At 40.2% G+C, this 27,692-nt stretch overlaps 2 protein-coding genes across 3 annotated transcripts in view; one reads left to right on the top strand and one right to left on the bottom strand.

Moving 5' to 3' along the window:
* Window positions 1-18,551, top strand: part of sema4ab (sema domain, immunoglobulin domain (Ig), transmembrane domain (TM) and short cytoplasmic domain, (semaphorin) 4Ab) — a 46,437-nt gene extending 27,886 nt beyond the window's left edge. For both annotated transcript variants that reach the window (XM_062409872.1, XM_062409873.1), the window contains 7 exons: window positions 3,377-3,558; window positions 4,277-4,421; window positions 5,013-5,202; window positions 11,423-11,538; window positions 14,437-14,600; window positions 16,695-16,789; window positions 17,417-18,551. In XM_062409872.1, coding sequence (XP_062265856.1) covers window positions 3,377-3,558; window positions 4,277-4,421; window positions 5,013-5,202; window positions 11,423-11,538; window positions 14,437-14,600; window positions 16,695-16,789; window positions 17,417-18,246 — 1,722 coding nt within the window. In that variant the 3' untranslated portion in view covers window positions 18,247-18,551. The remainder of the gene's footprint in view (window positions 1-3,376; window positions 3,559-4,276; window positions 4,422-5,012; window positions 5,203-11,422; window positions 11,539-14,436; window positions 14,601-16,694; window positions 16,790-17,416) is intronic.
* A 4,577-nt stretch (window positions 18,552-23,128) lies between these two features.
* LOC133972873 (zinc finger MYM-type protein 1-like) lies at window positions 23,129-26,718 on the bottom strand. The gene is made up of 3 exons (XM_062410479.1): window positions 24,853-26,718; window positions 24,268-24,367; window positions 23,129-24,019 (listed from the first exon to the last, which is right to left on the bottom strand). The coding sequence occupies exons 1-3, from the start codon at window positions 26,475-26,477 to the stop codon at window positions 23,492-23,494; spliced, it is 2,253 nt and encodes a 750-aa protein (XP_062266463.1). The 5' UTR covers window positions 26,478-26,718; the 3' UTR covers window positions 23,129-23,491.
* Between the last annotated feature and the right edge of the window lie 974 nt (window positions 26,719-27,692).

Here is a 27,692-nt window from a genome sequence, read left to right as displayed (position 1 = left end):
CCAGAGACAATGACTAATACACCTGTTCCAAATAAAACCCTTAAATGTTTGATTTCTTATTTCGTATTTCGTATTTGAGAAATCACCTTAACAGTCACAAAAATCAGAATTTCAACATCTCTCCAGATTTAAGATGACCAAAGAGAGGTATTTGGATCCCTGTGAAGAAGGTCCAGAGCCCCAGTTTTTTTTTCGGTCCTCTCTTCTCTTCAGTGTTGGAGGTAGAGGCAGAAGATTTTCTCTCCTGGGTGATCAGCCACCGAAGACTTCTCGGGTCCAGATGATCTTTCAAGGGATCCTGTTCGTGACGCCAAAAATGTGATGGAAATTCATCTTGAGATTTGAAATAATGAAATTCTCAGACCGGAGTTGCTTTTGAGTCTTTATAACAATAAGCTCTGCAGAGTTTACACAACGAGCACGGGTGCTCCAAATGGAACAACTGGATGTAAGTTCACAGAAGCCAGAACTTATACAAAGAGGCGTTTCATAAGACATGATATGAAAAAAAAAGAAGACATGAAAGACATGAGATCATCCTCTATCTTATCTGCTGTGTCCTTCCGTCCCCGGTACCAGTTAGATGAAAAACCTCACCCTACCGTCCCTGGTACCAATTAAAGAAAAACATCACCAAATAAGGGTTCCATCCTGTCAGGTAGACAGTATCACAGCAGTGAGACACTTGGTAAGGGGATTTCCAATACCTTAGACACTGGTCAGTGATATTTTCCATTACAGGCTCTTGCTGGGCCATTCCAAAACATGAATCTTCTTCTGGTGAAGCCATGCCTTTGTTGATTTGGATGTATGTTTGGGTTTTTGTCATGCTGATAAGTGAAATTCCTCTTCATCTTCAGCTTTCTAACAGAAGCCTGAAGGTTTTGTGCCAAAAGTGACGGGTATTTTGTAACTGTTCATAATTCCCTCCACTTTGACTAAGGCCTCTGTTCCAGCTGAGGTATAAAACATCCCCAAAGCATGATGCTGCCACCACCATGCTTCACTATGGGTAGGGTGTTCTTTGGGTGATGTGCAGTGTTGTTTTTGCGCCAAACATACCTTTTGGAATTATCACCAAAAAGTTCCACCTTGGTTTCATCAGACCATAACACATTTCCCCACATGCTTTTTGGAGACTTCTTGTCAGCGTTAATTTCGTTGACGAAAACTATGACGAAATATATTCGTTAACGACCCTTTTTCCATGACGAAGACGAGACGAAGACGTAACGAAAACAGATCTTTGAAAATAAAAACTATGACTAAATCTATTTTTAACTTTCGTTGACGAGACGAGACGAGACGAAAATGTTGGTGGTTGACTAAGTCACAATAATTTTTTAAACATCATCGTATCAGGCCGTCATGAAGTATCAGGAGCGGGCGAGTGAGTCTGGTTGTCTGTGTGTGTGTGTGTGTGTCCTCCCAGATAGCGCTCCGGTCCGTAGCCCCGCCCCCTGCCACGCGCACTCGCTCAGAGACACAAGATCATAGCTAGTACACGTGAAGAAGCCTCTCAGTGACTGACTGCTTCTTAACTATGGAAACAGTGAAACACAGAGTTTCTCTGGTCTCAGCTGATCAGAGATCAGCGCCTCAGTTTCTTGATCAGAGCAAGAGCTGCAGTTGGTTTCTACCGAGCTGCAGTTTCTGTGTTCGCCTCCAGTCTGACCTGCTCTCCCTTTTTGTTTTCACATTTAAAACTAAATATATATTTTTGAGCTATTAGGCTCCAGCTATATGTTTTTATAGAAAAGGAGTTTAATGTGGCTATTAAATGTGACTAAAACTAGACTAAAATGGAATTTGTTTTCGTCGACTAAAACTAGATTAAAACTAAGAAGGATAAAAATGACTAAATGTGACTAAAACTAAAATGCATTTTCGTCAAAAGACTAAGACTGAGACTAAATCAAAAATAGCTGCCAAAATTAACACTGCTTCATGTATGTTTTTGCAAAATTTAGCCGGGCTTAGATGTTTTTCTTGGTAAGAAAAGGCCTCCGTCTTGCCACCCTGTGCCCAAACACACGAAGAATACGGAAGATTGTTGTCACATGTAGTACACAGCCAGTCCTACTAGAAATTCCTGCAGCTCCTTTAATGTTACTGTCGGCCTCTTGGAAGCATCCCTGACTTCCAAGAGTTTTTTTCTTCATCAATTTTGGAGGGACGTCCAGTTCTTGGTAATGTCACTGTTGTGCCATATTTTTTCCACTTGATGATGGCTGTCTTCTCTGTGTTCCGTGGTATATCTAATACCTTGGGAAAATATTTTCTACCCTTCTCCTGACCGACACCTTTCAATGGGATCCCTCTGATGCTTTGGAAGCTCTCTGCGAACCATGGCTCTTGCTGTAAGTTGCAACTAGGAGAGTGTCAGGAAAATCCTACTAGAACAGCTGAACTTTATTTTGGATCAATCAGAGTCACTGTAAATTATGGCAGGTGTGTACTGACTACTATTTAACATGAGTTTGAATGTGATTGGTTACCTTTGAATATAGCCACATCCCAAGTTATAAGAGGGTGTGCACACTTATGCAACCACATTTTTTCGTTTTTTATTTTTCCCTCTAAAAGATTTCAGTTTGTTTTTTCAACTGAATTGTTCACGTTAAAGGTCACATTAAAGGTGGAAAAGTTCAGACAGGATTAATCTTTGTCTCATTTGTTTACATCACAAGAACCTTGCATTTTAACAGGGGTGTGTAGACTTTTTATATCCACTGTACATCATGCATTAGTTTGCTGTGGAATGGTGGAGAAATATTGTTATGGCTTCAGAGACCTTCCCATTTTACACGCTTTTTTGATTTTGCCATCAGTTTAAAGTCAACAACCCATAATGGCTCAATGAAGACATGTTTTTTGACATTTTAGGAAATCTCTCAGGTAAAACAATACTCGTACCCTTAATTCAGCTCTATGTTTAAGCCCCTTTGTTAGCTGTTTAAGCAGTTTATTCTCTGAAGCTCCGTCAGATGGGATTGGAAGTGTCTGTGAGCTGATGTCTTCAGGTCTCTTCATAGTTGTCTTGGCTGCTACCTTGGGTCAGTCTCTTTTTGAATGGTAATTTATTGCCTTACCCAATATATTGAGCCACATTTATCAATCATTTCAGAAAATTATATTTTCAGTAGTACTTAGTCAAGCAGCTGACTCCAGTCTTTGCAGACCTCTGAGCTGTTAGAACACCTGACACTGTAACATTACATGCTGAAGGCTGGAATATTCTCAGTTTTTTGTTGTTGTTCACTCCTTTGGGGGTTGAGGTGCTGCCTCTTCATTGGGTTAGATGAAACACTGTGGGTTCTTACAAGCAGGTAACAGTGCTGCATTGTGCTTGATGCCTTCTGCCCCTCTTTGTCAGAGTGACATCGGCGGCCAGAGGACCCTGCAGCGACGCTGGACAACATTTGCAAAGGCTCAGCTGTTGTGCCAGGCTGACAATGAGCTACCCTACAATGTGATCCAGGATATTGACACCCTCCCACCAGCAGAGGGAGCTTCTGCAGATGATACTCTTTTTTATGGTATCTTCACCTCACAGTGGTTAGTAAGCTTAAGGCAATGACATGAATTTGTCTCCTTTACCTAAAGCTCTGGTGGCCTGTGTTCCCACTGCATCACGGTCATTATGCCTCCGTGCCAGTGACAGCCATTGGACGGAGGCATTTTGTGTTTCCGTTAGGCCGTCTGTCTCATTCTTGTGAATGCGATATTTCAAAAACCCACTAGGGAATATCTTTAGATTTGGTACATACATTTACTTGGACTCAAAGATGAACTGATTCGATTTTGGTGGTCAAAGGTCACAGTGGCCTTACAAAGCACATTATATGTTGTGCTGAAAGCAGATAAATGATATGTTTCCTAAGGTGGGTGTTGCAAAACCATGGGAACTCTGAGGGCAGCCACGTTGGCCCCAAATTGTATTCAATATATTAGCTGAGAATTAGTTCAATTACTTCATCACATAAAACGATGAGTGGAGTGATGTCATTAAAATAAAAACCTACTATTATAAAATGTATATACAGTTTTAACTGTTGAAAAAACAACATAATAAATTTGGACAAGGCAGAGTGGCAGTTTTAAAAAGCAGTTAGGATACAATATGTAAACCTCGATCAGCAGGAAACCATATCTTCGCACTGCTCAGACCAATTTCAGTCATTCCTATTTTTTTTTTACATGAGATCTATTCTGAGATCAATTTTGTCAGTTGTTCTCATTCATTGAGTCTTTAATGTTTATCTTTTTTTCCTAGGTCTGTCAATTCTGGACAATCAGCAGTGTGTTCATTCCGTCTGAGTGACATCAAATCAGTTTTCTCTGGTAACTACAAAGTCCTGAACCGAGACACGTTACAGTGGAGCACACGTGTTCAAGAGAAGGTCGCAAATCCAGGAGAGGTAAATGGTCACTCCTCATTTATATGGGAAGGGACGGGAACAAGACCGCTCATATAGTCCTTGAATGGAAAAAACAAGGGTCTCTCTAAGAGTTTGTAAAACTATAAGCCATGCAGGCAGATGTATTGGCCATTACGAGCCAAACTCACCTAAATTGTTTCAGTTTCATATAGTTTCAAAGTGCCCAAGATTCAAGTTATAAGGTTTATTTTATATAGGGCCTTTTTTAAACTTTTGAACACAATGACATTGTACTCAGTAAGTGAATAGCTGAGATCTGTGAGCACATCTTTACCAAAAAATTAAGAAGGACAGACCGGATTAAAACAAACCTTCTGAGACAAAAAGTGAAGATGAACAATTTAAATGATAAAACACGTCTGTTATTATCACAGTTTTATCACAGTTCACAGAACTCCTCAATTAGATTGAATAATAAATAACATGATAGGAAAAACTATGACAACAAGTCATAGGGCATGCTGAATTGGATAAATGCAGTTCTACATGTAAGAATCATTTTAATACAATAAAACTGTAAAAAAGCTTGTTTAATTTGTACTACTGTCTAATTGCGTTGTTGTGTGGTAGTGTGGACTGCACAATGCATCAGACAACGCCCTGCGCTTTGTCAAAGAAAATTTCCTGACAGACGAGAGTGTTCGGCCAGTTAGAAGAAGTCTGACCATGGTGTCTGCTGAGCATAAGTACAGCCACCTGACTGTCCAGAGAATCCAGGCTGCCAACAGCAGAGACTACACTGTCCTGTTTCTGCTTACAGGTAGGTACGAATTTAGCGGGCTTGAGTGGGGTGCCAGCCATGTCAGAACAAACAAACTCATTGCACTGCACACACAAGCACTGTTAATCTTGCAGTTCATTTCCAGACTGATTAGGCTGCATCTCAAACTGGAGGCAGTGTTTTCCAGTAATTATCTAGATTTTGGCAGCCCAAAATATTCAAATTTTTTCTGTCAATAATTCTTAATGAACCAAAACAAGTTTAACATTCATACAATAACACAAGAAATCTCTAACTTGGTTTGTGTCGAGTCATTCCCTCATAGTTTCAGTGCAGTTGTGTAATACAATGGAGTTCTCTCTCACACACACAATAACTTTTATTTCACTCGTTAGTCTGTGTACCTGTCACTCTGAATCATTTGTGTCTGAGAGTGACATGCACATGTACCCTGTTCCCGCCATAGATTGAAGCAGTACTATGAATTGTTTTTTTAATTGTGAATTTTCAGACATCTCCCTTCTGTATCATACACTGGAATACTGTTTTTTGTTGCAGTTATTCTAGCTTGTTGTTTACTTGCTGCTATATTTGTTGTGTGCGGAGGGTTAAGGCGTTGGTCACAGAACCATCTCCTTTGAAGGGTTTTTGGCACCTAATCTAAATTATATTTTGACTGACTCTGACTGGCACCGGGGATTAACAGCTATTAACCATTACATAAAAGTGGTACCCCAGACTCAAGGGAGTAGTATTCAATAGAAATAGTCACAGCAGGTGGCTGCTGAAGGACGACAATAGCAGTATGTATAAGAAGTATGTTACTGCTCCCAAACATCCCCAGACAGTTGTCAGTCCCAGTCGAAAGGCCTTACAACCACCTCCCAGCCAATCATTAGAAAAAAAAACATCAGTTCTCTGTTTGCCACGTAAAAGCTCCCACCCACCTTAAGTCTGCTCAACAGCAACAGCGACAACTTCAGCTGGGTTCTCTGCTGGAAGCAATTCTATAGTGCATTTATTTACAAACACAGCCAAGAATGAAAGATTTCCTTTTCTCACCTATAAGACCTCTACCATGTCAGTTGTTCGGGACTTTAACCATTGGATGCTGGATCATCATACACCCTACCGAGTGAAGAGTTTTGGGGATTTTTTCAAACGGGGAAGGTGTGGATCTGAATATATTTTTAGGAAATGCTCTATACCTGGCTGATCGCAGAGGAAGATGGCCTTTTAAGATAACATGAGATAACATTAACATTACAGGGTCACACATGCACTTTACCTGTAGTGGTCTTGCCAGCAGTAGCCCTTGCTTGTGCCATTGTCTAGGGTCTGGATTTCATGTGTATTATAGGCACGTAGATGTACATCTACGGGAAATATATTTTGAGATGTACACATACCAACCCGGTGACTGGGGCTGGAGAAGATAACTCTGATTCTTCTCTGCCATCAACCACTGAGGGTCAGTCAATTCTGCCTAGGCCAGTATTGACATGGAAGTTCTCCACAAAGTATTTGGAAAAACCCAGTGTGATGTCAATGAGAAGAATATCCTCCACCTGCTCAATGGGAACAGTTATTTGTGCAGAACCAAGTTGAGTGTACAGAGGTGTGCCCCATAAAACCTTTGTGTGGCAAAAAAGTTAAACCACATCGGCTAGGTCCACTACAGCTTAAAGGTATAGTTTGCCCTTTAAGTCTAAAAGTCCACATTGGAAGTGGCAATGCTAGCAGGCCACACATACCCATGAGCGAGTGTTTGCATTTCTCAGCTGTGACTGTGCGTATGAACATGCATCCGAGGAGGACTGAAGAAGGGGGTCACATTTAACTTTACTGGATTAGGCTGCTACACAATTGAAAACACGAGCAGTTACTACCGTGGGTTGAGGCAGCACGGAACACACGGGACACAGAGCAACGTTTTAAATATGAGTCTTAAGTCCTTGCTTAATGTCGCTACTGCATTTAAAGGAGTAGATGATTAGGCAATTCAATGCAGCTGTGTCAATCACCTCACTGTTACTGCTCCTGCTGAGCCAGCTCTGCACGTTCCTCCTTTAAGGATAATTTCTAGATTCATTTTCAGTGAGTAACAAGTCAATTTCAGAAATTGAGTATATACATAGATTAAAATTCAAGTCAATCAATCAATCAAATTTTATTTGTATAGCCCATATTCACAAATTACAATTCATCTCATAGGGCTTTAACAGGGTGTGACATCCTCTGTCCTTAACCCTCAGCAAGAGTAAGTTAAAACTACAAAAAAACCTTTTAACAGGGTAAAAATATGTAGAAACCTCAGAGAGAGCCACATGTGAGGGATCCCTCTCCCAGGACGGACAGAAGTGCAATAGATGCCACGTGCAGGAGAACATCATCAATAATCAAAGTCTCTAGCAGCATTGATGAAGCACAGTCCATGCTCAGCAACCATCTAGACCACGATCCACCATCCAGACCAGACGCCACTTCAGTCCTCAGTCACCGTCCACCGCCGCCCACCAGGAGGACCCATCACAAGTCACCACTGCGGTCCTGGTCCACTGCCCGTGCCCAATGCCAACGCGATACAGGGTCCGCCACCAGCACCACGATCAGCCCACATGACTCAGAATCCGCCACACTGGATCCAACACCGCGACCCCCGGTGCGCGATCCACAAACCGTAATCCATGGTGCGGCCACAGAGGCCCTGGATCTGCGGGTGATAAAGCAAAGGGATTCCGGGGAAGGGGGATAGGGATGGAGAAGAGGAAGGAGAAGCTGGAAAGAGAAGCTCCGTGTGTCATGTGTCATAAAATAGAACAAGTAACGTTCTGGCGCACTAATTAGCTCTAACTATAAGCTTTATCAAAAAGGAAGGTTTTGAGCCTACTTTTAAACGAACAGATGGTGACTGCCTCCCGAACTGAAAGTGGTAGATTATTCCACAGCCGAGGGGCTTGATGGCTAAAAGCTCTGGCTCCTACTCTACTTTTAGAGAATTTAGGGACGACAAGTAGGCTTGAATTCTGGGAGCGGAGTGCTCTAGTGGGTTTATAAGGTATTAACAGCTCTTTTAAGGTATAAAGGCGCTATATTATTAAGGGCCTTGAAGGTGAGGAGGAGAATTTTAAATTCTATTCTAGATTTAACTGGAAGCCAGTGTAGCGATGCTAATATTGGAGAAATGTGCTCTCTTCTCTTTGTTCTCGTCAGGACACGTGCTGCAGCATTTTGGACAAGCTGTAGAGTCTTTAACGACTTCCTGCTGGAGCCTGATAATAATGAATTACAATAGTCCAGTCTCGATGTAACAAAGGCGTGGACTAGTTTTTCTGCATCTTTTTGTGAAAGGACATGTCTAATTTTTGAAATATTACGCAAGTGGAAAAAAGCGGTCCTAGAAATTTGTTTTAAGTGACTATTAAAGGATAAATCAGGATCGAAGATCACTCCCAAGTTCCTGACTGTTTCATTGGAAGCAAGGGCAATGTCGTCTAGCGCAGCTATATCATTAGATAATGCATCTCTAAGGTGTTTGGGGCCAAGTATTATAACCTCTGTTTTGTCTGAGTTTAATAAGAGAAAATTGCGGGTCATCCAGGTTTTTATGTCCTTGAGACATGTTCGAAGTTTAGTTAATTGATTACTTTGTTCAGGTTTTATTGATAAATATAACCGGGTGTCATCCGCATAGCAGTGGAAATTTACAGAGTGTGTCCTGATAATGTTTCCTAGTGGAAGCATATATAATGAGAATAAAATTGGGCCGAGCACAGAGCCCTGTGGAACACCATGATTAACTTTGGTGCGCACAGATGACTCATCATTAATTTGCACAAATTGGGAGCGATCAGAAAAATACGATTTAAACCAGTTAAGGGCGGTTCCATTAATGTTAATTAACTGTTTTAGTCTTTGTAATAAAATTTGATGGTCAATTGTGTCGAATGCTGCACTGAGATCTAACAGAACGAGGACAGACACAAGTCCCTGATCTGAAGCTATTAAAAGGTCATTAGTGACTTTTGCCAAGGCTGTCTCTGTACTGTGATTGGCTCTAAACCCCGATTGAAAGTCTTCATATATATTATTTTCCTGGAGAAACTCACACAGCTGATTGGCTACCACTTTTTCTAAGATTTTAGAAATGAAGGAGAGGTTAGATATTGGTCTGTAATTGGCTAAAACCTCTGGGTCTAGGGTGGGTTTTTTGAGTAGGGGTTTGATGACAGCTATTTTAAAAGACTGTGGTACATAACCTGATGATAATGACAGATTGATAATGTTAAGTAACGAACTATCAATTAGGGGCAGAATGTCTTTAAGTAAGTTGGTAGGAATGGGATCTAAGATACAGGTTGTTGGTTTAGAACCTGAGATTAATTTGGTAAACTGATCACGGGTGATCAGAGAGAAGCTGTCTAAGTAATGGGTAGGATTCTCAGCCGTTTCTGAGATCTCTGTTGTTGGGAGGGTATTAGTGCCAATTGAGGGCAGGAGATGGTTGATTTTATTTCTAATAGTTTGAATTTTATCATTAAAAAAGGTCATAAAGATATTGCTATTTAGGGATGCAGGAATACTGGGTTCGGTGGAGGTGTGACTCTCTGTCAGCCTGGCTACAGTGCAGAAGAGAAACCTGGGGTTATTTTTATTCTTAGTTTTGAATAGTAGGCGGCTCTTACTTTGTGGAGAGCCTTTTTATATTCTTTAACACTATTCTTCCAGTCTATGAGGTTTTCAACATTGTTGCTGGAGCGCCACTTCCTTTCTAGTTTTCTTGATAATTGTTTTAACTCATTTGTCTGGGAATTATACCACGGAGCTAATTTACTATGTTTGACATTTTTCTTTTTTAGAGGCGCTATTGAGTCTAATGTTAATCGTAATGAGTCTGCAGAGCTATCGACGAGGTGGTCGATCTCAATGGAGCTCAGGGTTTTAAAGAATTTGTTGTTTATATCTACTGCTAATACGGGTTTAAATGTAATTGGGATTATTTCCTTAAATTTAGCTACAGCACTATCAGGTAGACATCTAGAAAATGAATTTTTTATTAGTGGCATATATTCAGTTATTGAAAAATCAAAGGTTATTAAATTATGGTCTGATAGAACTGGATTGCGCGGAAGTACTGTTAAATTTTCAATTGCGACACCGTACGATAATACAAGGTCAAGTGTGTGGTTACCACAATGAGTAGGTTTGTGCACACACTGACTGAAACCAATAGAGTCTAGTATTGAAATAAATGCTACGCTAAGGCAATCTTTATTATTATCAACATGAATATTAAAGTCACCAACAATAATAATTTTATCGGTCTTTAGGACTAAGTTTGATAAAAACTCAGGGAATTCCTTTAAAAATTCAGTATGAGCCCTGGGAGCACGGTAAACTACGGCAAATATGATTGTCTGTTGGTGGTTCCTGGATTGGCGTGGAAGACTAAGAACCAGACATTCAAATGACTTGTAGCTGAGTTTAGGTTTAGGATTAATTGATAGACTGGAGTTAAAAATAGCAAGTATCCTTATAGTTTTGGCATATTTTTAGTGCACTTACATGTCAATCCAATGACATATTAAGATTATAGAGACCATATGTGACAACAATATTTCTCTTATGAATGACCAACCTCTTAGCCAGCTTTGTAGTACCATTTAACATGAGTCAGGGTTTGTCAACCCAGACGTTGTTTGTTAAACCTGAGTTAAATCAGAGAAGATTAGATGATCTTAAACTCTACTGCACAAGTTGGCATGGTCACTAGACTGGTGACCTTATTTTAAATCAATACTATAGTGGATTGGACCGTTTTTATGTAATTTTACACCAGCCAATAATTATCCATATACTATTCCCCTTTTCATGATGCCTGGGGAATAGTGTCACTATTATGAACATTGTAGGAGCTTTGGTGATATTATATTTGTTCATTTCAGTCCTGAGATGTTGCCTAGTTAAGTTGAGTGTTTAACAGATGAACTCTGCGCTGAAAGCATTTTGGAAGTTGTGGAAATAGACTAAGTGCATTGGGTTTATGAAATTACTCTTTTTCTTCACCTTCATCTCTTTGGATTAATTTCAGTGTATTGTTTAGAGTTTAAACTGGTCACACCTGGTGAGAGGAACTATCGGTTTGGAGATATGGCTTGAAACTCAATGCAAACGGATGTTGCTGTCAACTCTGTTGTACAATATAATATCTGTCTACTGTATTAACATTATCTTTATCTTCTCACTAACTGTGTTTCAGAATCTGGTTATCTACACAAAGCAGTGCTGCTGCCAAGTGGGGCCCATATCATTGAGGAGGTTAAGGTCTTTGCACAAACTCAGCCTATCAAGAGCCTGAAGCTATCCATACCCAAGGTAAATACTGAGAGGGCCATGTGCCCTATATGAGACACATGGCCTATGTAATTAATGACTGTGTTATTGTCAGTAATAGTATTGGCAAGAACATTATATATCTAAACAATCTAGTTCTAATCATAGTCCACGATCAGTTGCCAGCACAATTCACAAAGTAGCCACAGCCGCATTACTTGATCTGCAACGGTAAAGCACAAACACTCTGGGGAAGAGGTCATCTACGAACATGTTTTGATTAGACATTAATGTGATCAAGAGGGAGAAGAGTAAAGAGTTGCTCTATGTGTCCCCCGACAAACTTTGCCTATAGCAGCATAACATATATTATTGTATTTTCAGATTTTACCTTGTAATACTATTGTGTGCTATTTTTATATTGTGTCTTTTATTTTTGCTTTTTTTATAAACGGGATGCAGGCACAATAACACATTCATCTTCATTTGATAGCTGAAGGCTCTGGCTCCTACTCTTAAAACGTTTGAGGCAACAAGTAAGCCTGGATCCTGTGAGAGCAGTGCTCCAGTGGGGTGATATGGTACTATGTGCTCTGTAAGGTATGATTGGGAAATCTAAGTAAGGGCTTTAAAGGTGAGGAAGAGAATTATATGTAGAAAATTTAACTGAAATTCACAGTAGAGAAGTTATTACAGGAGAAGTGATCTCTTGTTCTGGTTCTAAGTCCAATTGCTGCAGCATTTGGACAAGATGCAGAGTCCTTAAAGAGTTAGTGGTGGAGCCTGATAATAGGTAAAGGGTCTGTATTTGTATAGCATTCACACACACATTCATACAGTTCACCTATGGGCAGCACTTTCTATGAGAACAGCACAGCTATCAGGAACAGTGTGGGGTTCAGTAATTGGCATTTGGAATGGGGAGGACTGGGATTGAATCGCCAACCTTCTGGTTAGAGGTCGCCCGCTCTATTAAGACATGCCTAATTTTTGTAATTATAAAAGGCAGTCCTTGAAATTTGTTTTAAATGTGAGTCAAAGCATTTGTCCAATTCAGAGATAACGCTCAGATTCCACACAGTTTATTTGGATGCAAAGGCGATGCCATCCAGAGAAGCTATATCCTTATATAATGCATCTCTAAGGTGATAAAGGCAAGTTATTACAACTTCTGTTTTGTTTTAATAATGGAATATTGCGTAATATCCAGGTTTTATTATTATACCTAATAAACATGTTTATTCAATTCAACTCTTCAACTGAAACAGACTGCAACCGCCATTATATTTACACCACAACATTAACCACTACACCTAGGCGTGTTTCAAAACATTAGTACTTGCGTACTGCGAATGGATCGGGTTCAGTCTACATCCAGGACATGGTCAAATGTTACACCCCAGCCTGTTCACTCCGCTCTGAATCTGCTTGTTCCTCCCTCACTGCGATGGACAGCTAGCCTCTCAAGTAAATAATAACTGTTTGCTGTCCTGGCTCCTAAATGGTGGAATTAGCTCTGTATTGACATCAGGAGAGAAGAAAGTATATACATCTTCTGCCACAAACTAAAAACACATCTCTTCCGAATATACCTTGAATAAAAGTTACATGTGTGACAATTGTGATAAGTTCTGCTGCTGTTACCATCTTTGAAATATTGGAGTTTGTTAAATGAAGAATCATTGAAATAACATTAACTTTATTTCCCCTTTTTAATAAATACTTTTGTAATTAAAGTATTTGTATTTCTGTGATTATTTGTGCATATGTATGTGTATACAGCTGGATTACTATAGCCTGTGTTCGAACTTAAAACCCTTCATTGTTTATTATATAATCATTAATACTAAATATTGAGATTATTAATATAACCTATATAATTGAGACTGATATTTAAAGATTGAATTGTTGGTCCCTGTAACCAGGGTGGTGCCCCGCGACAATAAGCAATGATTACAGATTTGTATTATTCTTAATTGATAATTTTATTGTTTTCATTAATTATTTTAACTATTATTAATGGATAACCGTATCATTTCTAATTAAATGTGTTACTATTCTTAATTAATAGCTTTATCATTTTTTGATTATTTTTAAGAAATAATTGTTATTTTAATAATCATATTTCATGATTATTAATAATTAGCCAACGTCAATTCTACTCCTACTATTGCACAACAACCTCTTGCTACAAGTCGTGCTTTAGAGACAATACCACAATAATTTTTGACTTGCACCTTCAACTTCTTCAAAAACATCATTATTGTGCCGGTTCTTTATTTCTTCGAGTTTGGCTACATTAAATGGCTTTGTTAAATGGTAAATGGTTTTGTATGTATATAGCGCTTTTCTAGTCTTGATGACCACTCAAAGCACTTTACATTACAGTTTTACATTCACCCATTCACACACACATTCATACAGTGCAACTATTAGCAGCATGTTTTTGTTCTATGAGGGGCAATCCGGGGTTCAGCATCTTGCCCAAGGACACTTCAGCATGCATATCGGGAATACTGGGGATTGAACTGCCAACCTTACCGCTCTATCCCTCAGCCACAGCCTGCCCTAAAAGAGATGTCTTTAGTACATCAGCATCTATGTTTTCTGGTTCAATGTTAAGACTATCAACGGTTGACAATACAGAAGGGAGGTTAGGATTCTGCCAAAATACCAGTTGACAAGGGTTGTAGCCATGAAAATTTAGCATACTGTCCTCAGCCATAAGGGCCCAGTCTAGGGTAGCGTGCCAGTCACATCCATTTTCCCGTTTCACCTTACAGGTGACTGCTGTGAGTGTTTGATTGTTTCTTTCCAGTATTCCGTTGCTCAAGGGACTGTATCCTTCTGTTTTGAAACAAAACAGGTTCAAAGAGTTTCATGTAAATTTAATCTTACAGTTATGTTAAATTTGCTCGATCCTGTTCTGTCCCACTGCAGGGGGTGATATACGTTGCCACATCAGAGGGTGTGGTGAGGGTTCCAACGGCAAACTGTTCCTTTTACTGGACATGTGCTCAATGTGTGCTGGCCCGAGACCCCTTCTGTGGTTGGGACAATGCCAACAGGGCCTGCGTGGAGGCATCTATCACCCAGACCAGTTTGTGAGTACAACACATTTTTTACATTTGTATTTATTTTGGTAAAAATGTGCCCTGTTGAGTCCTTTGATGATAGATATGTTGATATAATGAAAATGATAGCACTGGTCTATTGAAATTGCTTTATTAAGCTGTATTATTTTGATATTTTTCACTATGGGGTGTAGATAACATTTGAGTTTTTTGTTTACAGATTTTATTTTATTTAAAAGAAATGCAAAGCTTTTTGTGTTTAGATAAAAAGGTATTAAAACAACAGTAAGTAATTTACCCAGTAGTCAAGTAATAATACAAATTTAATGCAAAATAAAAAAAAATCAATACTCCCATAAAGCTATACTATTGGATATTTTAAAAGGGAATAGGGGATGTTCTTTATATTGAATTCAACTATTTAGCACATTTTCCGATGGTCTGTCCTGAGAGACATTATGGTGTTACCTAAATAGTGTTGGGGTAGAGAACCAGCGTGCTGGCCACAACACAAGGAAAATCTAACTTGAGGCCTTGTGGGACATTCTGATCCAGCTTAGGAATTTCCCCTGGCGGTTTCAAGAAGTCTCCAGCAGGCCTAGGAGTCTCCCCCTGGTGGTAGAAAATGTCATGGGGGTCCTTTGGGGACTCCTGCTGATTTTCTAGCCGCTCCTTGAGAACTTATCCTGAAAAAGAAGATGTCTGTTCTTTGTGTGTTTTGTCTTAGACAAACAACGTTACCCCACCTAGTGTTCTGGCGGTGAATTGCATTGCAACACGCGTTGATCCAGTAGTATTCAAGCATATACTTACTTGTTGCTCCAACATTAAGCAACAGCGTCCCATCATTTGTCTTTTTTGGTGTTGTCTTTATACAACATGTTCCGAGGATCATAAAACTCACTGTACTTCTCCACTTCAATTATTAATTTAATGTCATCCATGTTGAAGAACTTCTCCGCTGTTTGCTCCGTTAAATGTTGGGTGTCGAGGGTAAATTACGTATTCTCCACTCAAGCCTATGTGGAGAATACGTAGCCCCCCTCTCTCTCTCTTTTTATCTTTATCACTGCTTGTTTGGCTGTAGTGGATGGGCAGAGGGGGACATTTAATAATGTCATTGGTAAAATTAAAACTCCAGGACAACAGAAGGGGAATTCAAAGTATGGGATGCCTATTTGATAATTTGTATCATATAAAATGTCATCAATATCGTTTAAAATCCTTTTTCAGTGTGTTTCCTGGCGCGATACGCTTGCGTCAATACGCCATTGCCACTCCCCCTTCTCTGTCTCACACACACACACACATACACACAGAGACACAGACAGGCAGACACACACAAGATTATTAATTAAAATTTTATAAACTGAGACTGATCTTTAAAGATTGACTTGTTGGTCCCAGGGTGGTGCCCCGCGACGAATAAGTAATAATTACAGATTATATTATTCTTAATTGATAATTGTATTGTTTTCATTAATTATTTAAATATTATTAATTGATAACCATAACATTTCCAATTATTATATTACTATTCTTAATTAATAGCTTTATCATTTTTTATTTTTTTAAATGGTAAATGGTCTGTATTTTACAGTGCTTCTCTAGTCATGTCTAAAAAATCCTACCGATACATTACAACATAAACATCTCACTCTCACCGCCCACATTGAATCTGGTTCTCTTGGAGGATTTGTCCAGATAATAAGGGAGTTTTTTTGCACCAAAGTCCCCAAAGTGTTTGCTTGTTGTGGTAACTGTTGGGTTTCTCTATTCTTGACTGATAATATGTTTTGATTTGGTGCTTTACAAAAAAAGTTAATTAAAAAAAAGGAAAGTCTGGTTTTTGATGTAGAAATATTTTTCTAGGTTGTAAAGCTGGTGGGCCATCTTTTGTGGGGGAGTTGGAAGAAAGGGAGTAGTAGGTGACTTGATATTAACTGCTTTTATTCTATAGCTACAAGCTTGTTAAATGTAATTAAAACCACAATATTGGACCTGAAGACAGTTTTTGAGCAAATGGAAGTACCTTTTCACTCATGACTCAAGATGACAGTCATCAGCAGTAAGTCTGTGACATCTGTACCAACCTCTCTGTTGACTGTAGTTTTACCTCTGCAGATGCCAGGATGTAGACAAAGGGAATGTTGAGGAGGCATGCAAAAGTGTAACATTACCACATCGAGCCCGATTCGGACCAACCAAACTGTCTGCAGGTAAGTGTCAGCTGACATTACAGTATTCATTCTAGAAATGTTCTTCAATAAATATTCTAACAAACATTGTATGCATGAATTGGTTCTAACCAAGGTAACTGAAAACTTTGATTATGTAAACTGGTAAAATGTGTAGTCCACAACCCATATCACAGTAAAGAGCCTTCATGGAGCATGTAGTAAATGGTCTGTATTTATAAAGCACTTTTCTAGTCTTGATGATAACTTAACATGCTTCAGTGTGCAGTTTTGCCCTTCACACACATTCATGCGGTGCATATATATGAAGCACTTTCTCTTATCACACACTGCCAGCAGAGGTGTCAGGGGGTGTTTGGGTTAAGTATCTTGCCCAAAGACACTTCAGCAAGTGGAATGGTGGAGACTGGGATTGAACTGACGATGATCCACTCCACCTCCTGAGCCATGGCTGCCCCTAATATAGTGTAATGTAATGCGATGTAGAAATGCTTATTTTACACATGTATGCATTTACTGAATGAGCAGCAGATGCTTTAGCAGGTTTAGACTACTTCTGGAAGTTTTCATATCTGATGGCAATGTGAATAATAACATGGAGGCTCCTTGTGTATTTTGGGCTCTGTTAAGTTGTAATCTCTGTGTCAGCATCATGTCCTACAGGTGAGCTGGTGTCTGTAATTCTAAATGAAGTGGTGAGACTGAAGTGTCCCGCGGCATCACAGCTGTCCCAGCAGATGTGGGAGCGTCCTAACAGCCGGCTGTCCACCGACCTGTACCTGCAACTGGGGGACGGGAGTCTAAGCTTTGTGGCCACCCCTGCCACGCTGGGCCACTACCTATGTCTGTCCACTGAGAATGGCTACCAGCAGACTATGGCCATCTATCATGTAAAACAGAAGAGCAACCCAATTGCTCATACTTCAACCAGTTCCACCCTGCCTCAGACACAACCCATAACCATCATGCAGACTGTGTCTAGAGGTGGACCGCGATTGCACACCTCTGGGACTCAAAGGATGGAAATAAGAAATGGAGAGATTGAGCCAACACGGTCAAGCAGGGAAACTCAGGTCATCACCAGGCAGCAGGGCAGGAACCTGACAATGTGGACACATCAATCTGGGCAGAAGGAGGTTGGCTTTCAGGATGGGGACCCTTTGCAGTTGGTTCCGGGCCCCTGCTATCTAAAGGAGCTGGTGGCTGTATCAATTCTGCTGGTACTCTCCATCAGTTTACTGATCACAATGCTTTTGTATGTCATCAGACAGCGGTGCCACAGCCGAACAGCCCCGCATTCAGGGACTCCAACCAGAGACTCAGACAGAAGGACCCCTGTGGAGCAGGAGGCCCTCATGGGGAACCAGTCTCTGAGTAAACGCAATGGACAAACCCTGAACAGTGGACAAGCCAGTGGTTCAGGCTGTAACGGAGCACTCACAGGCTCTAATGGACATTTGCCCAACACTCCCATCTGAACAGTTCCTGAAATTGTAGCTGTTACAGATAAGACCGGATTAGAGTGGGGTAGGAGGTGAGGTGGGTGGTAATTCCAGTGGTACTTAACTGCAGGCATATACTTCTTCTTGTGAAAAACAGGCTGTGATGTTCTGGATTTTTCACTTACTAGAAGGTGAAAACTGATCCAGTACAATTTGTTCCTTCTGTGTTTTTACAGTTCAGTCAGTCTTTGATCTAGGGCTGCACGATATAAGGAAAACATGCGATAACTGACTATTGCAATGATGATATGACTTAATAATAATAAACAAATGCTTGAGTATACGGTGTTAAAGTCTTTCTGCTTCAGTTTCCCTGCGTAAATAGATCCCATACAGTGAGTAGCATATGTAGACTCTGAAAAGTAATTATAAGCATTATTGTGTGCGTGCATGCACACCTGTGCAAAAGAGCGAGCGGTACGTCTGATGAACTCATTAAGAAAAGCATCGATCAGTGTTGATATTGTGGAGTTATTGCAAACAAAACATTTGTTACTTTCCTTCAGGTTCTGGGGTCATAAATAAGCTGAAAAAAATATTTTATATAATCAACTGCATGTAGTGATGATTTTAACTCGGGACAAATATGATAAATAGAAAATTTCCACAGTGATATTTTTTGTCAGACTATGCACAACCTTTTGCAGTCAAAATCCTTCACAATTCAAAAAGGGTATGCTCATTCTAACTGTTATTGATTGCAAAGGTGGGGAAATCTGAAAGGCTGGAAAATAGTGAAAAAGTGTTCTCTCAAAGACATTCTGATATGGTTCTTTTCATTCATATTGATCATTTGATATACAAAGTCATATTGAAACTGATATGAAAGTTTTTCTGAGCATTTGTCATGAAGCACCATCTGTCATTCGGTGATTGGTGAGATATTTCATTAAATGCTAAAAGATCTGATTGCAATTTTTACCAGCGGTTTGACCCAGATACTGACCACTGCATTAGTTTATCATAGGACGTATAGAAGAAGACGTGTTCAACTCGGTCCAGACTCAAGGCACACTGCCCCATCCCCGGAGATTTCTACAGCATGTTCATCCAATTTTATACCAATATTAATATTGATGGCTTCTTCAGGCAATTTAAAATTGATTAGATGAACAGTTTTCAAGATATGCATTCCACAAACAGACTGACAGACAAACGTTCGTGGAATTACTAGTTAGACTAGTGCAGTTCTCATTCATAATTTGTTTGTTTGGAATGCACCGTTGGCTTGGCCTACGGTGATGCTCAGGAGCCTACTTCAGATGTAATCCTTAATCCCCGACACAAAAGTAACTTAATAGATTTCCACCTGGTATAAGGATGTTTTTTTTCACTTTCTTTAACTTTGCGAGATGGGCTGCTTTTCAAAATTTGCACTGTTTTCCCAGGGAATAATTAATGGATCTTGATTAAATCAGGCCTATATCAGAACTGATATCTATGAGTATGTGTAATTTGGTGCAGCCTGACTCCATTTTAGGGGACTGTTGGGTCTTGTTAGAGGTATGTGCGCTACTGAGTGCCATTCTACTTGTGATATTGTATCAAACCAGCTGCAGCTTCCCTAAAATTGTGATCTCTGAAAAAAAAATTCTAGTTCCACAACATGACACTGAACACAGCTGTTGCAACAAGACAAGGATTTGCTGGCTGCTGGGATTGCACACAGTGCTTGCAAGATGAAAGACAGGCCTTTTGTACCTCAACCCACACATTTAAGACATCACAACTAGCCCAACAATTGACTCTGACCAAGACACTTTAGCTGCATATTGAACACACCTCACCTTAGAGCTTAAAATACTTCACATATTAAGAATATTCTGTTAAGATTTAAGTAAGCGTTGAAGAAGTCAGGGTAAGTGGTGCGTATGCCTGAACTACAGTTCTTAAACTGTGTGTGCATCAAAGCCAATATAAAGCAACTTTCTGACGATCATAAGACTAAAGAGTTGCACATGACCTAGGCCTTCACAGACCAAAAATACTAAAGAGTACAACAACATTTAAAGTGTCAGTAATTTCCTATTTTAGCACCGAGGTCCTACTACTGTTCGGCTGCTGTAGGAACCAGTGCTGACAAACACTGTTTTAGCACCACCTTGCGACGGAACAATTATTTTATACTGAACCCTATCCTTCCCTCCCTTAGAACATCACAAATGGCAGAGGGCTTTGTTTGAGGCCTAACAGAGGAACAATGAGAATATTAAAAATAAATTGCCTGCTGTATCATCATTACTCAGATTCTAAGGATATTTTACGTGTTGTATCTCAATACCCCAACGCTGTATATCAAAATTGGTGTTGATTAATCCAAAATCCAAATGGTCATTAGTTTTAAAGGAATTCATTTGAATGTTCTCCACACTATGCAAATTAGCAAAAAATCCAATATGGTCCAGCCTGCATTTTGAATAGAATATTGAGCTTGTGTGTTAAATTTCAATCAATTCTCGTTACATGTCTGTACCCATATTTAAATATTATTCTTACAGTGCCATCATGACAAATTCATTCATTATCTACTCACCACTATGCCGATGGAGGGGTGGGTGAAGTGTTTGCGTCTACAAAACACTTGTGGTGTTTCAGGATAAATTAAATACGTTTGAGGATCCTGGTGACCACAAATGTAAAATAAACTAGAGAAAAAAACATATAATGCCTACATACTGCTCCTGTGGTGTCATCCAAGTGTCCGTAAACTCAGAAAATCTGATATGTCCTGAGCCGGCATAATTTACACCATATTTTTAGCCTAAGCTGGTGTTGTCATCCTTATGCTTGGAGGCACATTCATGATAGTGCGCACAACCGCAAACAAGCTATTGCCCAAGGGTTTGCAAGGTCAATCAGCTAGAACTCATGAAATTTCTGGTAGCATCACTAGTTCCGGTAGCATCACTGCAAAGCTGTAGTAACTGCTGAGTAGCGCTGATGTCATCATGTGCCCCCTGGGCAAGGGCATAGAGGCGCAAGGTTGTGCAGTGTGTGTGCTTGAACATGAACACGTCTCCGGTTGAAGATAACAGCGGACATTGAGGCTTAAAACATGGTATAAATGACATAGTTATGAGTCGAATTTGCCAAATGTCAAGTGTCTGTAAGCCCCGACATTCAATGTCTCACTTTTCAATATGCCCACATTTTCATGGACTATTTGCTTAATTGTATTTGCACTTTTTCGGTATTGTTTCACAAAAAACTCAATCTGAGCTTTTTTCTCATACCATTATGCAAGCTGCTAAATAAATTCAGCAGGGGGCATCTGTTACAGTTGTCTCTTTTCCTGGTAATGTGTCCCATTGTCTTCGTAAATTGAAAGCACATGGAAGTAATTCCCAATTTAGCACAGTTAAATGTAACCCTGTGGGCTACTGAAATGTTTATTAATGTAAGTACTTTGTTGTTCTGATAGGCATTAGAAATATATTCTCAAGCAATTTCTTTACTTATGTAGTTGTTTGTTCAGAAATAAATTAATTGTGATCATTTATCTGTGAGTGTAATGTGTAGCGTTTTGGTAGTGTTTCCAAAGTGCACATGAAGTGCAACCTTAAAACTTTGTTAGTCGACAGCAACACAAAACACTTATTTTACCTTGAAGGAGTTAACGTTGCTATGACTTCACATCTCATTCACAAGACATAACGTGTTTTGAGAGGTCACAGTGACCAGGGCGCCAATTCAGAGAAGCTAATACAGGAGTAAAGTTATCTGTTCTTCTAGCTCCTGTTAGTGCTTATGCAGCATTTTGGATCAACTGTTGGCTTTTCAAAGACATACTGGGACATTCTGATAATAAGGAATTACAAGAATCCAGTCTAGTTCAGTAACAGTGCATCGACTACTTTCTCAGCAACGTTTTGAGAAAGGATGTGTCTAATTTTTATGATATTGTGCAGGTGGAGGAAGGCTGTCCTAAAGCAACACGTCTCATGAAACGGTTCGTAAGATATCGTACTAAAAGTTATGTCCAAATTTTCGTACAGAATCTTACAAAATGCACCTCCGCAGACCTCCGCAGCGCTCTGATAAAGCATGATGGTGGAGATTGCTGTATTCCTTGTGGAAAACGCTATATTTTATCAACGTTCTCATTAAAAATTTGTTTTGATGATATCTATGTCGAGATATGTGTGTTTCAGTTTCAATATTTTCATTCATGGTTAGAAAAAAAAACACTAATATGTTTACAAAACCCTATTTTCACAACCCTATTCTCAAGCAGGAAGAATCATACATAGAACTACAAATTGAATGGCGTTCCTGTACGTGTGTGTGTTGTTCCCATCTTTTGTGTTTTCACTAATATGTGAGATTGCGACCGGGAACCTTGCATTCTTCTTTATGTTTTTTTGGTGTGAGAAAAACACCTGTTTAGTCAAATTTAGTTTTTCTTACTAATAAAACGGTCAAATCTAGTTTTTTCCAAATTTTGGCCCTACTCAGTGGCGCCCCCCATAGTTTTGCATCGGGCTATGGTAAATGAGTTCAAGACCTTTCCAAAATAGTTCATACTATGTCTGTTGCATATGTAGTTTCCAGTGGCTGCTCCTGACAAATTTCTCAGGGGGGGCAATTGTTGCGATGATGGCTAAGATCCACGGTACAATCAGATTGTTTTCTGCTTACCTCATCGAACAGCTAAATGGCAACATCAGACATCGACTGCATGTTCTATATGATTTTTTTGATACAGCTAAATCAAGTTTATAGTGAATGTTAACATGCTTTTGGCTGATGAATGAACTATCCCACTGTGGTCATCTAACGGTACATTTTCATCTACCATTTTGCCTCCTTAAATACCTCGGAAAGTTAAAAGAGACTGCTTTACAATAAATCACAATACTCTTTCTCCATCTGATAACATTTATTTTAAGTGCAGCAGTTGTGTTCTGATTTAACAAAAAATGGATGTTAGCATAGCCTAGTAATTATAATATTTACAGTTCTCATCACACAACTTGATGACAGCATATATAAAAACTAGTGGCATAGCCTACTCATTGCAATATTTACAGTATTCCTAAAACAAGAATGATCCAAGGTGATAATCAAAACATTGGGTGCTATTTAACAAGAATTTACCCATAAGACACATGTACATTACAAAGCAAACAAAAAAATTGGCTAATGATATGCAATTAATACAGCTATTTCCAATTCAACATTTGAGTAGTGCAACAACACAACAACATTAAAAAAACATTTCTCACTTGTATTGAAATTTTGCTCGTCTCTCTTTCAAAGCAGCAAAGTGATCAATGACCCTCTCATTAAAATCAGGCATGTTCCTGACTAGTTCCCTCTCCATGGAAAGCATGGCCAGAGCATTGAGACGATCCTGTCCCATTGAGTTTCGCAGGAATGTCTTGATTCTCTTTAAGGTCGAGAAACACCTCTCAGCTTCAGCAGTTGTCATGGGAGTGGTTATGAGGATGTTCAACAGAGCCACAGTCTCAGATAGGGTCTCGTGGAGGTTGTTCCTCTGTAGAACCTGGTAGAGTGCCAATGCACCACTGCAGCCCTTGAAATCTGGACTCTCGTAGATAAGGGACAGTTCAGTCTTGAGCTTCGCCTTATTCAGCATGGGGTATGCCTTGGCAGTGGTGTTCAGAGCCTCATCAGGGAACACATGGGAGTACTGCTCAAACAGGTCTCCTTGTAGCAGCGTTGCACTCACAAGGTGGCTTGTGAAAGAGAACCTCTCGTTTGCATGGCCCAAGATGGTGTCACAGACCTGTCAAAATAAAGAGAGTATATCACAAATTGGAAGTACACTATGAGTTAAAAACACTGCCACCATCCATCCTTGAATGTAACTGTAAATACAGAAGGGGTGATTTTTTAACACTAGGTTCCAGAGGCCTTAAAAAGGAGGTCTGCATGACTTTAGAATACAATACAGTAAGGTATGCAATGAAGTGAAGTGAGAGAAAAATAGAACAAAAAAAGAAAATAAACAAACAAAACTACAAAATCATCTACCTCCTTAGACAGCCTCTGCTTGTCTTGCTCTCCCAAGGCCCTCCTTTTTCCTGTAGTTCCTGCTGCTACTTGCTGCTGCTCTGGAGATGAGCTCTGGTCCCTGAAACCGACAGACAAGGAGAGTGTGTGTTAGTATATGAACGTATTCAGTATGTCAATGCAATTACCTACAGTTCCTGTCTTAGAAAACCAGTAATAATAGTATGTTTTGTCCTGTTTTAAGATCTCCTATACGAGCCATTACAGAGCCTATATTAAAAGGGAGTTAGGAAAAAGGCAAATAATATAGTTTCCCTGAATATGAAACGCTGCCATCAGGCAGAAGAATGTGTATTAAGATGCAAATCAAATCGCTTAAAATGATAATTTGTTCTGGCCTCCATTAAGCTGATGCAATAGAACGTGCAATAGAATAATGTGCAATAAATAGGAAAGTACTTAACTTTAGCACTCATACTTTAGCACCTGCACCTTATTCCCAAGTTCAAGTGCAATAGTTATAGTTAATAGTTTTTAATGAATCAATCATTCACTGTGCCCAAGACAGATTTCCCCATGGTGACAATAAAGTGTAACTTATCTTACCGTATGGCTTGAACACTGCTTGTGAAGCTCTGCAGAGCACGTTTGATGAAGACTGCATCAATGTCCTTCTTCTGCAGCTGTTGGTACATAATGTCAACGTGAGGCATGATTTGATGAAATAGATGCAGGAAAAACTTGAAGTCATCGTCCTGCAGCATCCTCAGGTAGCCAGATGCCTCCCTCACTGTGGTGCAGTCAAATGAGCCGTCTGTGCTGATGGCTTCAAAACACTCTATGAGGTCATCTAGGTTCTCATAGACTGTGTTCACGACCCTGCTGTTGAAGTTCCATCTTGTGGCCGATGCTCTTGGCAGCCTTCGTGCAACAACCTGGTCGAGGATGGTGGTGCGTTTGGGTGACCGACTAAAAAAACTAGAAATGCCATTCAGATCCGAGAAAAAAACCCTCACTGCTGGGACCTGAGAAGTGGCTTGCTGCATGATCAAATTCAGCTGGTGTGCATAGCAATGTAAATAATGTGCATTTTTGTAATGCTCTCGCACTTTTTGCTGCACACCAGCCTTCTCTCCTCTCATCACATTGGCCCCGTCATATGCTTGCGCGATGAGTTTACCCCTCTCTTCCTCGGTGAATAGACTGTTCAGTCTCTCCATAATAGCAGTGGCAATCGAGTCAGCCGTTGAAGACGAGAGGGGGACAAACTCAAAAAAACGCTCTTGAACAGCATGGCTCCCATCAATGTATCGCAATACCATGACCATCTGAGTCTGAGTCGAGACGTCCGTTGTTTCGTCAGCTTGTATCGCAACGAAGCTGGCCGACTTCACCTCCTCCGTAATGCGTGCCCTAATGACAGCTGCCATGCAGTCGAGCAGCTCATTTTGGACGGTCTTGGATGTGCCTTTAAAGACGGTGGCCGTTTTTAAATGCTCCTCAAAAACTTCATCTAGGGATGCAATAAACTGTACCAATCCTCGAAAAATTCCGGGGTTGCTGGATCCCTCGCTCTCGTCTCGGCCTCGCAAGGCCAACTCGAATACACCGCAGAACTTAACACCGTCGATCAGGCGGCCCAGAATGTGGCGATTTTTTCCCACCTCATCATTGTGCCGACGCAGTGCTAGCCTGTAGCCATCGTCCAACTGCGTAGCAATGTTGACGCTCCCAAACGCTGACAGTTTTAAGCAGCTGTCAATGTGGATCCTCGATGCTTCATGCTTTTTTATTTTTTCGGACAGATGATGCATATCTTTGAAACCTGTTGTAGTCCAAGGTGTTTCTGTGGTGCAGCCATCAGGGTGGATGAGGAAGCAGGGGTAGCAGAAGAGTCCGTTGGCTAGCTCGCATCCTGCTAGCCAGTTTTTCCTCTCGTACCAGCACCGCGAAAATCCCCTGGTGTACGACTTGCCTCCTTTCTTTGATATTTGTTTTATATTTAAATTTGGTCGGGGTGGTCCTAATTGTTTAACAGCCAATTTTTCCTGATTGCTTCGACGACTAAATGGTAATTCTCTAAATGAAATGATGGAGTTGCTCTGAGCTGTAATATTCGCCATGATGATCGTGAACGTGACTGCGGCGGCAGCAAAGCACCACGTGACGTTCACTGTAGTGTACGTATGATATGACGGAATCACGTTAGTGCAAGCACTCCCGGAACCCATAGAGAATGCATTGCAGGGCTTGCAGTTTGAAAAAAAAAAGCTTTTACATGAAAGTCAATGAGAGCGCTGGGGGCGATTTCCAGGCAGGCTGAAATCGCCCATAGCGCTCGGTTGGTATGAAACACAACTGCTCAGAGGAAAACAGGCTTAATTTTTTACAAAATGTATTGGTTAGCATCATTATCACTAAAAAATATATACATATGATATATTATTAAAAAAAAATATTAGGCATATTATCTTTTTTTTTTTTTTTTTTTTTTTTTGACTCAAGGAGGGCGGCGCCCTATCGCCCTCTATTGGCCGGCCGCCCCTGGTAGTTTCTATCCTGTAAGCCATCAAAACTGACTCCGGTGCAAGGTTCAAAGTCATCCCTGAGGAGCAGGAGCCATCCACAATTTTCCCACTGACATAATGTTACTCCCGAGGTCAAGACTTTTACGACGATGTCTTTAATTTTGTTCTACGACAAAGTTTACATTTCATCCTGCTCCAAACACAGGCCATCTCAGGTGTAGTTGTGGTCCAAGCTGGATCAAATCTGTCAAATCTGTTTTAAGTGGTATTTAATGGCTAGTCAATATGTAGGTTTGCTTTATACTTAATCATATGTTTCACTCTGGATCAAGTTAGAGACAGCTTTGTTCATTAACAACCCAGTCCGAGACTGTTTGCCCTCCTCCCCTCTGGGAGGCGCTACAGGGTCCTCCGTTCCCGGACCAGCAGGTTCAGGAACAACTTATTCCTGCGGCTGTCACTCTGGTGAATCACCGTAGTGCAGACTTCATATGTATTTTTCATATTGAGTTAGGGTTAGATGAATGTCCGCCATGTTTTTTGTTTTCACGAAGAGAGAGAAGCGCATAGGTCACGTGTCCCCAGTCTCCTGACTCACAATTTAGTGGAATTTATACGAATTACTTTTAGTAACATTTCCTACGAAATTGTGATGGGAGCAGCCTGCGGATACTTGTTTTATGCCTGAGTCAAATGACCAGGAAAATATACTTAGACAATGTGAAGTGTAACTTTTAATTTGCTATGTAAAATAAGTATTTTGCAAAAATGGCTCTATTCTTTGGATGTTCCCTTGATTTGCCAGGCAGCATGCAAAGACAAAACAGGGAACACATGCAAAGCCCCCAGTGGTTGTAGCTTGTGTTTTTCGGGTTTGCAATCAGCGGCCGCAAGCGAATCGGGCCCCCACATGATGAA

The sequence above is a fragment of the Platichthys flesus genome, chromosome 17 (genome assembly GCF_949316205.1).
Source record: "Platichthys flesus chromosome 17, fPlaFle2.1, whole genome shotgun sequence".
In the NCBI taxonomy this organism is placed as follows: domain Eukaryota; kingdom Metazoa; phylum Chordata; class Actinopteri; order Pleuronectiformes; family Pleuronectidae; genus Platichthys; species Platichthys flesus.
Note: the sequence above shows the minus strand (reverse complement) of the source record. Positions and strands in the feature narration are given on the sequence as shown.